At 40.8% G+C, this 14,566-nt stretch overlaps 1 protein-coding gene across 1 annotated transcript in view; it reads right to left on the minus strand.

Moving 5' to 3' along the window:
• Nucleotides 1-3,379: 3,379 nt before the first annotated feature.
• LOC144083613 (neurobeachin-like) overlaps nt 3,380-14,566 on the minus strand; it is a 37,650-nt gene continuing 26,463 nt past the window's right edge. Inside the window, exons 5-10 of the mRNA XM_077611595.1 lie at nt 13,012-13,133; nt 10,189-10,315; nt 9,345-9,464; nt 6,661-6,807; nt 3,664-3,861; nt 3,380-3,517 (exon numbers count right to left, since the gene is read on the minus strand). Coding sequence (XP_077467721.1) covers nt 3,380-3,517; nt 3,664-3,861; nt 6,661-6,807; nt 9,345-9,464; nt 10,189-10,315; nt 13,012-13,133 — 852 coding nt within the window. The remainder of the gene's footprint in view (nt 3,518-3,663; nt 3,862-6,660; nt 6,808-9,344; nt 9,465-10,188; nt 10,316-13,011; nt 13,134-14,566) is intronic.

Genomic DNA, 14,566 nt, shown 5'->3' on the forward strand with positions numbered 1-14,566 from the left:
TGCTGAAAAAAGGAGGAGAGAAAGTTAGCTAGGTTTGAGGGATTTTTTCAAATGATGGACACAAAGAAGAAAGATGGGTCTTCTAGGTTTAGTTAAGACACGTGTCAAAGTGGCGGGGTTGGGGCCAAATCTGGCCCGCCGCATCATTTTGTGTGGCCCGGGAAAGTCAATCGTGAGTGCCGACTTTCTGTTTTAGGATCAAATTCAAATGAAGAGTATAGATGTATATTACATTTCTTGATTTTCCCCCTTTTAAATCAATAATTGACATTTTTTTAATCCGTTCTTTCTGTTTTTAGTTCAAAAATCATTTTTTTAAATCTAAAAATATATTTAAAAAAAGCTAAAATAAACATTTTTTTAGATCTATAAAAAATGAATATTCAGGGATTTTAATCCAGTTATTTTAATCAATTTATTAAAAAAAATCGGAATATTATATCTAAAATGGTCCATGAAATCAAGTTGACGTTAAAGCGGCCCGCGAACCAATCGGAGTCTGAGAATAACAATTGAATCACCACGGAAACCAAGCTTAAGATAAGAACGACAACAGAGATGGAGAGATATTGACGCCCACCGACCGGTAAAGATAAGATGCGTACGGACAAAAGTTAAACCGTTGCACGGACCTCACGTCGGGGACGGTCAAAGTCAAAAAGCTTTCGCTTCACGCCAACTAAAAACAAGGACGGTGACGTAACATATGGAGTTGCATGTATGCTTCAAGAGTTGGGTGCTATGTATTCTGGGGTGTCCTTTTTTTTATAACTAGGTCTACAATGTCTTCTGTGACTGTGCTTGCTACTGTCTTGGTACTGCAATCAAGGAAATTTCCCGAATACTTAATACTTGATGAAATAAAGATCTAGTTTAATCTAATCTAATCTAAACGGAACACATGTCTGACTGGTGTCAGGGAAGGAAGGCTTAGTTGATTTAGTTTTGTTGGTAGTCGTGTTCCATGCTTTCGTTCACAAATAAAGCAAAAGCAGTACAGTACTTTTTTTTGTTTTGTTTTGACACCCAATGGCGCAGCGATAGGTTCGATTCCCACTCGGTGTCAGTGTGGTTGTGAGCGCGAATGGTTGTATTCTAACGCAGTGTGCAAGGGTCAGGTGTATTGAATTGAATGCTTTTATTGTCATTAATTGAGATTAAAATTGAACTATTACAAGGTTACAATCAAAACATGATGATCGTTAAATTATAGAATATAGTATTAAAAGATTCAAATTGTGAAAGAGTCATTTTGTTGCTTATTTTTCTCTAACGAACTGGAAGTTGTTTGGTTTCTAGGGCATCAACTTTTGCCGGCGTAATATTTTTTGGGCGTAATATTAGGAGATTTAAGTAATATTTGAGAAAAGTCATAAAATTATGCGATTAAAAACATGACGACTTATTTTTGCATCACTAATTAGATTTTGGAATCATTCTGGAAGTTTATGTGATTCCTGCTGATTAAACTTTGATGAGAATGACTATTGTTAATATAGGCAACTTAGTCAGAAATTAAAATATTTTCAGATGGGGGTCACTTGAGATTTGTTTCAATGCAAAAAGTGTGCCGCAGCTCCAAAAAGGTCAGGTCAAATATTTTTTAAGAATACGAGGCAAAATGTAGCATCCTATCTTGACAAATCTACTCCAAGTCTGACCTGCTTAAACCACTCCAAAAAGTACTTTCAAGTGAATGTAACCGAGTAAATGCTCCACACGTTTTGACGTAATGTCGACGGCTCTCTCTCGCCTTCCGGACAAACTGAAGTGGTCATGAAAGAGCCTATAAATCCGGTGAATGCCACTCCTGATGGACTTTCTGGAAAGAGGCTTATAAAAGCGCCCAGAGGTCTGGAGAAGGTCACCTTCGGGGCTTAGCGCGCGCCAAAGGTCCGATAAAGGTGCCTTTTCCATTGTGGCATCCGTCCGTGCCTTTGGCCCAACGACAGCGCCGCGTAATCGGCTTTGCTCGGCATCCTCCGGTGGCCGAGGATCCGCGACCAGGACGCAATCGCGGTGGCGCAGGCCGAGGCGCCGCGTGCATACAAAGTCGGCCACTTGAAATAAATGCAAGCAACCGAAGGGGGAAAGATACTGCGAAATTATCATCGTTGGTAAAAAGCGTGACACAGTGCTAAATGTGGTTTATCGCTTGCTTTGTGCACCACTTTGTTTGGTTTGTGCGGAGGAGGATGTCAAACGCGATAATATTAAGGCGTGGATGAAGGTAAACTGGTTTCCAGATAAGGATTTGCTCACTTTTCACACTTGTCCAGTCATGTATTAAAAAAAAAATTAAAATTGCTTTTGGTGACATTTTGTTACCCATTAGGCCAATCCATAGTGAATACAGTGGTACCTCTACTTACAAAATATTCAGGTTACGAAACATCTCAATTGGGACATTTTGTCTCACAATAAGAAAGAAATTCACGCAAAATCTTAAAAAAACAAAAACTCAACATAAATATGGCCCTAAAACGTAAACACACTCTGGAACCGATTTTACATTTAAAACACGGCTTTGCTTGCGAAAAGTTATTGTTACAAAACATTTCAATAGAGAAATTTTGTCTCGCAATAAGAAAGATATTCAAGTTACGAAATGCAAAAGATTAAACAAATACTCAACATAAATGTGGCCCTAAAACGTAAATACACTTTGGGACGGATTTTAGATTTAAAATACGTCTTAACTTACGAAAAATTCAGGTTACAAAACATCTCAATAGCGAAATTCAGGTGACGAAACGCAAATTCTTAAAAAACAAAAACGTGATATAAAATGCACCCCTAAAGGGTAAATATAAAAAAAAATTCAAATTACGAAACGCAAAATATTAAAAAAATAAAAATACTCAACATAAATGTGGCCCTAAAACGTTCATACACTGGAACCAATTTTACATGTAAAATGTCTTTACTTACGAAAAATTCAGGTTACGAAACCACTTGTGAAGCCGCTAAATTTCATAAGTAGAGGTACCACTCTATTTATGGATTCAGCTCCCTCGTGAGTACAAGAGGAACAGAAAATGTAAGCGTAATCGGCACATTTCAAAGACAAATAGTGATATGAACCTTGCAAAAAAACTTTGCTTCCCTCTCAGATCTATACATTTGTATTAAGATGTTCCAAATGGCCAGCGAGCGAGCGAGATAAGAGTGGACTTGAAGGCGAGCAGCCTTGGCTGGCGGCGCCTTAGCCGGCGCAACTCGGGCCAAGATGGAATGGGATGAAAGCTCCGATTCCCACCAGAACTCGGTGGGAGCGCTTTGGAACGACCGGCTACCAACGAATCTGGGCGCGCGTGGGAAAGACCCTGCTTTCTTCTTTGGAAACGACGGTTTGATTCATTTAAAAGTTTTTTTTTTCTCACCAGACACCGGTCTCGACTTGGCTGCCGTTCGACCCGCGGTAGTCCAGCTGGGCGAACAGGGGAAAGAGAACCTGGATGCCGCCGATAGAGTGGACGGCCCGTTGAATGGAGTAAGTCACGGTGGCTTTCACATCCTGGGAAAAAAGTCAGGAGCAAAAAAAAACCGGTGTTAGTCTTTGAGTTCACAGTAATGGCGGCTTAGTGTCGTGGCTTGGGTGGAAAAGGGAAACGAGGGAAAAGATAGACTGCGGAAGAGCAAGAAAAACTCATTTGGACCAACCTGAAGCATAAGCGCGTGGGGCGAGTGAACAAAGATGGAGGCGTTTTCCTTGGGGGAAGACTCCAGGCAGAGCTGGGCGTCGGTGGCCTTGGCGTTGTAGGCCAGCGTCATGGCGCCGGACAGCTTGCCGTCGTACAGCACCTGCTTGTGATGCTCGGCCAGGTGGGTGTCGCTCTCCGACTTGAACTTGAACGTGCTCTGGGGAAGGAAGAAATGGGAGACCACGGGGGTGAGGTGGAAATGTCCGGGGAGACGAACCAGGGTTCAATCCCGAGCTCTCAATGATCAAACTTTGAGTCGTTCGCCGCTTTTCCCTTTTCCACCTAAGGAATCAGGACTCCCCCTGGCATTCGTCAAATATTATTTTTGCTTTTTTTTGTAAATTAACTATTGTTTTTCTCCAAATTCCAGCATTGGATGGCATAATTTCCCATTTCCACCTAAAGAATTGGGTGTCTTATTGGTGTTTTTGAATTGCAGCATTTTTTCCCAGCCTTTTCAAAGAATCAGGTGATTAGTGGGAATAGTCAAATATCACACTTGTATATCACTACAATTTAATCACTTGTAATTATTATTATTATTTTTTAATTCTGGAGTTGATATATTCCTTCCACCCCCACCCTGGTGTTTTCCCTTATCCACATAAGGAATCAGGGCTCCCCATGGCATTTATCAAATATTATTTTTCCGTTTTTTTTTTTTTTATTAACTTGTTTTTCTCCAAATTCCAACATTGGATGGCATCTTTTCCCATTTCCACCTAAAAAGTTGTCTTATTGCTGTTTTTGAATTTCAGTGTTTTTTCCAGCCTTCTCAAACTTTCCCTTTGCCACCTAAAGTATCAAGTGATTAGTGGGAGTAATCAAATACCACGCTTGTATATCACTACAATTTAAGCACTGTTGTAATTTTTATTTTTTTGTAATTCTGGAGTTGATATATTCCTACCACCCCCACTCTGATGTTTTCCCTTTCACACTCGAGCAATCACGGCACCCCGAGGCGATCATCGGATACGCCGCTTGTATTTTACGTGGAATGCCGTCAATGGAATGGCGACGTCTCGGCGAGAATTAACAGCTTAATTAGTTCCTCGGTACAAGGCCTCCCCTTCCCGGCTGCGAGACGTTAACGGAAGGCAATCTCCGGCGTTGAAGCGCAACAAACAACGTCTTCCGTCCCGCTGATAAAAGAGCATCATGGTAACGAGAGCGCTGGTCTGCTGTGATCAAGATGGAAGAAAAGGCAATACGCCTCGCATGGCGGAGCCGCTTTCATCCGACAAAACATCTCAGCTCGCAAAAGGGGGCCGTCCCTCGGTGGAAAAGAAAAATATCATAAGATGCGGCCGCCAAACGTCCGGCGATCGGTCCATTGGCCGCGCAGTGGTAGAAAAAAAAGCAACTGGGGGGAAAAAATGGAGTCTTTTGAGTGGGAGAGGACTTGGCAAAGTTTTTCTTGCCGATAGCCGACTATTTGGGGAAGTTGGCGGCAATGTAGCGAATGAATGAAGTTCAGTTGGCGGTTATTGATGATCTCAAATGGCGAATATCTTACGGCTTCCTATCGAAATAAATGGACGTGCTCTTCATCAGTCCTTTGAGAAAAGTTGCTTTTTACGTTGTTTTTGTTATTTTTTGTCAAGTGGGAGATCAATCTTAAATATTTTTTTTGTGCAATGGCGAGGCATATTAATGTTATTCTTGTGGGAATGACGACATGCATCGTTTTTAGATATGTTGATATGTGAGGAGAATGGGAAATAAAAATTGGGGGTTTAGGTTGCGTAGTCATTTTTTTAATTTTTTTAAGTATTAAGTATTATACTTTAAGTATTAAATATTATACTTGTTGGCTGACCATGAAGAAAATATTAATCTCTTAATGGCGGCCTTTAGAATTCAAATGGAAAGTCCCAAAAAAATCCATTTACAATGCATTCATTTTTTTGTCGGACAAAAGTGGCTTATATGCGAGTAAATACGGTATATCGTGTTTATAGTTGCACTTGTGAAACAAACTTTGCAGAACTAAGAGAGCATAAAAGTAAATAAATTCAATATCCGGAGAGCCCCATTGATCACATTAGATTATTTACATAAGTTTATTTATGATTTCCTTCAAAAATATGTTTGCTAATAATCCTTCTATGCCAAGGGTGTCAGACTCGGGTTGGTTCGCGGGTCGCTTTAATGTCAACTTGATTTCACGTGGGCCGGACCATTTTAGATAAGATTTAGATATTTTTTTTATAAATGAATTAAAAGAACTGGATTAAAAACCCTGAATATTCCATTTTTTATAGATCTAAAACAATGTATATTTTAGCTTTTTTAAAATATATTTTTAGATTTTACTAAAAGATTTTTGATCTAAAAACACAGAAAAAATGGATTAAAAAATGACAATTATTGATTTAAAAGGGGGAAAATCAAGAAATGTAATATACATTGATACTCTTCATTTTAATTTGATCCTAAAACAGAAAGTCAGCATTCATGATTTACTTTCCCGGGCCACACAAAATGATGCGGCGGGCCAGATTTTGCCCCCAGGCCGCCACTTTGACACCTGTTCTATGCGTATGGATTCGATGCTGGATGGCTTTGTTCAAATTAAGAAAAATATAATTGGATATCCCATTTTTTCCCTCCTCGTAAAGATCCGAGGTCTCGGATCCGCACTCCGTATCAGCAGATCGAAAACGAGTCTACAGAGGCGGCACGGCGCAAAAATGTAATAAAGGACAAATGATTATTTAGTCTTGTAATAAAGAACCCCCAATTACCCACAAAAATATGCAGAACCAACAACGATTTTGCCTCCGCGGCAGACTCGTAAAATCTCCGCGCCGAGAGTCTCCGTTTGACGACGCCGTGTATCACGCGCTTATTGCCCGGAAGGTCGTTAGCGTTTCCAGCTAAGACGGAGATGACGCGAAACCCCGCGTATTTTCCGCCCGATTCAGAGATGAGGTTGATTGATGGATCGTACCTTATAGCCCGGGCCGAGCTGATGGATGGCGAAGATCTGCGCCGGGTTGAGAGCTTCGCCGAAGACGTAGACGGCCGCCAGCTGGCCGCAGAAGACTCTGTTGGCGTCGGCCGTCTCCGAAGACCCCAGGAAGCACTTTTCGTAACTCTGCGAGCGCAACAAGAGACGGCCTTTCAAAGTTTGAATCTTCACTTTGAATAAAGACGGAGCGGCGTTTTCAAAAGGGATTTCCCAGCTGAGCGACGTTCATATTTTCACAAAGAGGTCCGCCGACAATTTGACCCGAGAAGATGGAGAAAGTATTGTTACGCGACGTTGCTCCAATCCAGAGGAGCGAAGTCTATTATGGTAAATTATGATTGGCTGCGCGTAGACATTTGAGGAAACCTGATTTTGTTCCTAATAAAAGCAAGCGCTGTTACGACCTCTCTTCCTTCCGGAGGTATTCCAAAGTTCTTGGACTAAAAGTAGTTCTGATCACCATCCCAGGTCTCGTCTTGAAACATCTGTCACGGTTTTAACAATATAGAGTATTTTGCCCATTATAATCCAGCTAATTCATGCTGTATTATATGCTAAGTAGTTAGCATCAGCAACCAGAGATGACAATTTGACATGAAGGCCTTTCGTAAATTGGATTACCGTATTTTCTCGCATATTAGTTGCCTCCGCATATAAGACGTTCCTTTAAAATCTTTCTTCCATATTCATAGTTTTAATAAATGTGTTACTTTGAAGGGAAAATGTTAATAAATGTGTTACTTTGAAGGGAAAATGTTAATAAATGTGTTACTTTGAAGGGAAAATGTTAATAAATGTGTTACTTTGAAGGGAAAATGTTAATAAATGTGGTACTTTGAAGGGAAAATTTTAATAAATGTGTTACTTTGAAAGGAAAATGTTAAATTGTGGTATTTCTGAGATAATGTATGAATCCAAAGGATGGTCTGCTGGATTGCACATTCCGAAAGGGTGTTGCCTGCACGTAGACAAATTCAAAAAGGAAGTCACGTGACTGGTACAACCAGGAAGTGTGTCCGTAGCGCTCTAGTTTTGTCATCCCTAGATAAGATGGTGGCGCCCTGACAGGCACAAGTGAGTTTTGTCACATTTTATGCAAGATAAGGTTTATTTTTTTCCCTCAATTTCATTGCTAGACGTCAAAATAAATGTTGTTAAGAATTTTATCTGCTTATCTTTTCTCTATTTTGAAATAAAAACCCCATATCGGCCGCATTGTTTTGCGTTATGGCATTTCGTCAAGTCTAATTTGTGCGCGTGTTAGCCGTAACCTCGATTCAATCATCATTTATTTGGAGTGACAAACACGACGCATATGCGAGAAAACACGGTATTCGTTACGCAGGTCGGAGGAAAATCGATGCATGACCGTAATTTGAAATTTCCTGTCATTGACTGCAAATAATTTAGCAAATCCTCCCGCAAAAGCGTCACACGTTGCCTCTCTCGTGGAGCAACTCGTCGCTAACTTGCCGTGTTTGTGACGCAGGTAATGGAAAATAAACGAGGCGATCTAAAAACAACTCTTCCTTCCGACATTAGCGTGCGCTAATGTTAATGCACTGAACTAGTCGGCGAAGCACGGCGGTCATTTAAGCAACCCGCTGTTCCCCAGAGCCTAAACGCCAGATCGTTTATTGGTGTAAATGGAGGGAGCCCACCAAGAGTAGAAATCGTGCCAACCTCCATCACGCGCCAACATCCCTCATCCACTTTGCACCAACGCCTCCATTTAACGTATGAATATTCACGCCGGGGAGTCGAACGGAAGTCGTTTCACTTCCGATGAATGCGGGCTGATGCAAAAAAAACTGCCGTGATAGAGCGACGTGAAATGCGTACAGTGGTACCTCGACATACGAGCAATTTGAGATACGAGTAACATTTCGGGGAAATTTTTATCGAGAGATACGAGACAAATTTTGATATACGAGCATACGGACGTCATAAGAACATCACGGGCACTGTCTTTCTGGTCGCAACTGTAAGATTATATCGGTTTTTGTGAGTATAAAAGCATCGTTCTCATACAAATTGTGAATGGCTGACATGTCAGCACAAACACTCAACTGTCCGACACTGATCAATTACTTTTTGCCCTGCAAATGACCGAAACTTATCTGTCCAAAGTCCTGCTGACAACTGTCAGTTTTGCCTGTATTTAAGACTCACTGACTGGTCATTCGGTGAGAGTTGCAAGGACAACAGACTATGAGCGATCACGCTGTTCGAGCTCTCTCCCCATTTCTGCAGTCTGGTAATAAACCTATTTTCTATTTTAAATTGGTCTCACTCTTTCTTAACCTGCTCCTTAAGTTGTTTTACAGATCTATCAGCAACTCTTTCGTGTAATATCTCTACAAGCACTGGGCGGAGCCTTGCATTTTTTTTCATTTTTTTTCTCGTTAGTCAGTGCGAATGGCAGAGCGATCGCTAATACGAGAGGAGTATATAATACTTCTCGTTGGCAAGTGGTCGTGCGTTATACTATTGTGAGGACATTTGTGTGCATCATTTTGGGAATATTTTGAAGGGAGGACAAAAGCAAACAACCCTCGATAGGTAACAGCTGAAAGTCAGGGTGGTGGCGGGGCAAATAGAGCCAAGAAAGGTATCGGAATGTCAAACAAAATTAGAATGAAGTTTAGTGTAAGGTTACTTGCGTCGTTTGTGTTGACGTGCCAGGCCATGTCTCCGTAAGAAACCAGCTGGCCGTTGACGTAGCAACGGATCTCGCTGTTCCTCCAGCGGCTGTAGACGTGCACGATGCTGATCATGTACCACTGAGGGAGGAAAACGTGGAATTTCACGCATTTTCTCAGGGGAAAGAAAAACTAAAAAAATTCCTTATGACAGGCAGGAGTGTCCAAACTTTTGCATGAAGGCCGCGAGCGCCATCTTGAAGATTTCAAATGCATACATCAGTTTTTACTTTTAAATTTGTTGGCCCACGGGCCGCAGTTTGGACACCCCTTGCCTTATAATGTGTTTGCAGGAACAGAAAAAAGAACCCGAACAGTCTGAGCCACATTATTCCCTGACCAGAACCCTATTGAGAACGGGGGTGGTAGAATTTATATGTATGAAATGAGAAATAACCAGAAACTGCTTGTTTTCTAAATGATATTTTGAAATTGTTTAGGATAATAATTAAAAAAAACACTACATTTGAGACCATGTGGGATTCAGCCAATAAAATAATGAGTCAGACTTATAGGAGAAAGCTGCTTATACCAAATAATTTGAAAAAAGATAAGGGGGCTCCAATATAACCCATATATGTAAATTCATATGCTTCTATAAATTTAACGTAGCAGACTTCTAGCTCATGCCGCATTTGAATTTAAATGCATCTCTGGAGAAAAAGCAAAACATCTCACGAAGCGACGGATGCCTGGTAAATTATAGATGGCCAAAGGAACGTCCCAAAAAAATAAACCCAAACAAAACAAACAAAAAAACAAGAGTGTTTTGAAATTTGGAGCAGCGAGCGAGCGAGCGACTCACCTTTCTGTGCTGAAAATCATATTTGACGCAGTGTTGGAAACCTTTGCCTTTGGATTTGAGAGATGTGACGATCAGGCAGTTTCCCACAAAATGCGCAGAGTAGCCGATACCTTTGCTGGTGCGGAAGCTGCGAATAAAAAACACACATTTAGGCTCACGACGGCTAACATTCACGATGGCTCAATGACCGTATTTTCCGCACTGTAAGGCGCAACTAGAAGACTTCAATTTTCTCAAAAGTGCCTTATATTTGCATCAAAAGTGCCTTATATTTGCATCAATATTGGATAATCATTGGATGAAATTACCATTAGAACACTCCAACTAGCTAATGCATCTCTTAACCACTACTACTACTGCGCCATCTAGTGGATATATATATATATATATATATATATATATATATATATATATATATATATATATATATATATATATATATATATATATATATATATATATATATATATAACACAATTCCAGACTACTACTACCACCACCAGCACAGCATCTTATAATCCGTTGCGACTTATATACAAAACATATTTTAGGATAGGGGTAGGCCATTCATTGAAGGTGTGCCTTATAGTGCGGAAAATACGGTATATGAGAAAACATTTGAAGTAAATTAAAATTGACACTATTATTTCTAAAAAAAATGCAAAATGTCAAGAATACAAGAAAATATTTGCTATTAAAAGGTTCACAAAGAGTACTTTGACAAAATTTGTGGCCGGTAAATGCTCTATCAAATGTCAGAAATTCGTTAGTCAAATAATTGAGGCATCCTAATTGACACCAATGAAACGGTAACCACGACAAAAATGAGTTTGGCACCTGCGGACTAAACTTTGCAGTGCCATCTTTTTCCGATAAGAGTTGGAGTGAGGAAATGACACGTGTAGCGTGCAGAGCAGGCGGAAAATAAACAAGACAGCAAGTGCAGACGCACAAACGACTCCAAAATGAACATTGATCGGGCTTCTGTAATATACTCTCTGCCACTATGGCGCCTTCAGATCTATAGCATCCATCTTTAGCCGATACCGCACACTGAGATCATTCGCGCCGACCTCTAAATTGTTTGTTACTCACCCGTACAAACTCCCACATTCTATTTTTTGGCTTTTGTCGTCATGTACTATTTTATTGCTCAAGTGATGCGTTTTTTTAGGAGTTCCCAATAAACTCCCTTCCATCTAAAAGGACCACAGTATTTTTTCTGCATGTCAATTTTTGCCATTTCCACCTCTCCCAACACTCTCACCCCTTAATTGAGTATTTTCCTATTCCTAAATAGTGAATCCTATCCATCCCTTAGAAGCAAAGTTTTTTTTGTTTCCCACTTTCTGTTTTTTCCCATTTCCAGCTACCTCAATCTTCTTCCCCTTTCATCTGAGGTGTATTTCCCGGAGTGTCCACCCCCACATCCTTATTCGCTGTTTTTTTCTTAAGGACTCTGGATTTTTCTTTGCCCAACTTCCACCATTTTTAACCCCTATTTCAACACAGTGCGATTTCCCACCACAGACCACACCTTTCAAAGTCATCGTGGCATTTTCCCTTTTCCACCCTTTGTTTCTCTTTTCCACCTTTTTTCCCTTTCCACCTTTTGTTTCCCTTTTCCACCTTTTGTTTCCCTTTTCCACCTTTTTCTCTTTTCCACCTTTTGTTTTCCTCGTGGATTTTTCCTTTTTCCACTTTTTGTTTCCCTCGTGGAATTTTCCCTTTTCCAACTTTTGTTTCCGTTTTCCACCTTTTGTTTCCCTTTTTCCACCTTTTGTTTCCCTTTTTCCACCTTTTGTTTCCCTTTTTCCACCTTTTGTTTCCCTTTTTCCACCTTTTGTTTCCCTTTTTCCACCTTTTGTTTCCCTTTTTCCACCTTTTGTTTCCCTTTTTCCACCTTTTGTTTCCCTTTTTCCACCTTTTGTTTCCCTTTTCCAACTTTTGTTTCCCTTTTCCAACTTTTGTTTCCCTTTCCCACCTTTTGTTTCCCTTTCCCACCTTTTGTTTCCCTTTTCCACCTTTTGTTTCCCTTTTCCACCTTTTGTTTCCCTTTTCCACCTTTTGTTTCCCTTTTCCACCTTTTGTTTCCCTTTTCCTACCTACCTACCAACCAGAAAGAGTCAGAACAAGAATCGAAACTTCAAAAATGTTGCCAACATACTCGACACATAGCAACACAAACCCGATAAGAGGGTTAACAAAGTGTTAAGCCGCAGCCGCCGTATAGTCTCGCCAGTATAGCAAAGCTAGCGCTCGGAACTCTTCCCGTATTGACATATCGGGCGGAAAGCAACAACCTCGGGACCCGCTTTTGAAGTCAACACGCTTTTCCCGTTGTTGACACGGCCCGCCACAGAGCTGTGAAGATTAGCTCGACATATCTGGCACTCCGTTGCCACCTGAATACATAAAAGCCCCGGCAATGTTCCTTCGTTTTATGTCGGCGCAAACCTCAACGCGGCCTTCTCCGATGAAAATCTTTTCAAGGAAACATCCGTCACTCGCCCGAAAGTCGAGAGCGACCGACCCAAGGAGAAAGACAGCTAATGACTATTTCGCAGCAATATCGCGCGGCAGAATATAGAACTGGTTGATATTCCTCGAACATCGACGTGGGCTTTCCGACCATTTCGACCTTGACAAAACGCCGCGTGTATTCCTCATCCGGCGGGACGTGAGGTCGGCGAGCCTTCAGATGGCCAGACCGCGAGCCAGCGGTTATTTTTGCGGGTCTCGGGAGGGTAGCGGTCGGCGGGCGCTAATGCGCCGCAAAAGCAATTATCATGATTTGAGCAAAGCACAGCTGGGCGCACTCACCAGTAGAGATAAGGCTTGTCTTTATCCACGTTAATGTTGTTTAATGGGTCCGTCCTGAACCAGGTGTTGAACGTGAAGCCGTTCTGGTAAGGCCACTTGGCGATGGGGGGTAACGCGATGGCCTGAGAAGACAACAACAACAAAAAGATCAATAAATGGGTGATTCCTTGCGACCGGAATGGCAAAATTAGCAATCGCAGTGAGCCTTAATCTCAACTCAACGGTTTGGCTGCAATGTTTGGGTCATTGACAAAGTGCATGTCTACGTTGGATGGTCGGTGCATCTTCACTTTTTGAGAATACCGTAATTACTCGAATATAACGCGCACTCGAAAATAACACGCAGGTATAACTTTGGGCCAAAAAAATCTGGAAAAACGCAGTACTCGAATATAGTGCGCACCTAAAATTTCCCGCTGACGAAAATCAGAAATCTTACCTTTTTTTCTTCGTTTCACGATTGTTTTGTTCAAACAAATTTATTCATTAGAATCCTTCAAATGAAGAGTTCCTCTCTCTCTTTGTCTGTCCTCTCATACATCTCTTCGTTGAGAATCCTATCAACGTCCACGCTTCCTTCATCCACTTCCTCTTCCTCCCACAACACATCATCCGATTGGCTTTACGAGATGACGTAAAATCCGTGCGTCAAAGTGAGTTTGACAATGCTTTTTTTTGTAATTTATTTTAGTTATTGATTATAACACTGAACTGAGAGAGGGTGAACTGAGACGGGTACGAGGCTAGAGGGGGGCAGTGGTGGTCTCGGCTTCACGAGATGACGTAAAATCCGTGCGTCGGCTCTACGAGATGACGTAAAATCCGTGCGTCAAAGTGAGTTTGACAATGCTTTTTTCGATCGAAAATTTGTAATTTATTTTATTCAATTCAATTTCAATTCAATTTATTTGGCAAGAAAAAGCACCAGGCTAAGGGCCATGTAACAAGACACCAAAAAAAAAAAAAAAAAAAAAAAAAAAAAATTAGTTTTTGATTATAACACGCACCCCCAACTATTGGAATTAATTATTTTGCAAAAACCTGCGTGTTATATTCGAGTAATTACGGTAGACGAAAACAGTCATCATTTTTACAACGTTTGACTTGATTTTAGATTAGATTAGATTCAACTTTATTCTTCCCGTACTCGGGAAATTCACTGTAAGCACGATGAGTAAGCAGCACGTCAGCAATGTAGGACAAGCACCCAATTTAGCAAGTCCATGTCCAATTCCAGTTTTCCCATTCCCTTTGATTTGACCATCAGAAGCATCTTTTTGCCTTCACACACATTATTATCCTTCATCTAAACAACACTAAAATGCATTTCTAGCAACATTCAAAGTGCAATTCCACAATTGATTCAGATGAGCGATGTCCCAATGCATTTATTTTACCATGTTTTGCTGATCCAATATTTTTAGACCAATCAAAAATGGAATGCAACCATGTTTTAACATATGTATTAAAGTGAGATCTACTAGCTAATACCTCCCCACAAAACGCTGTTGACAAATATTACACAATGTTAGTTTCCAATTTTGAAAACTCGCAA

This window comes from Stigmatopora argus, chromosome 10 (genome assembly GCF_051989625.1).
Source record: "Stigmatopora argus isolate UIUO_Sarg chromosome 10, RoL_Sarg_1.0, whole genome shotgun sequence".
NCBI lineage: Eukaryota > Metazoa > Chordata > Actinopteri > Syngnathiformes > Syngnathidae > Stigmatopora > Stigmatopora argus.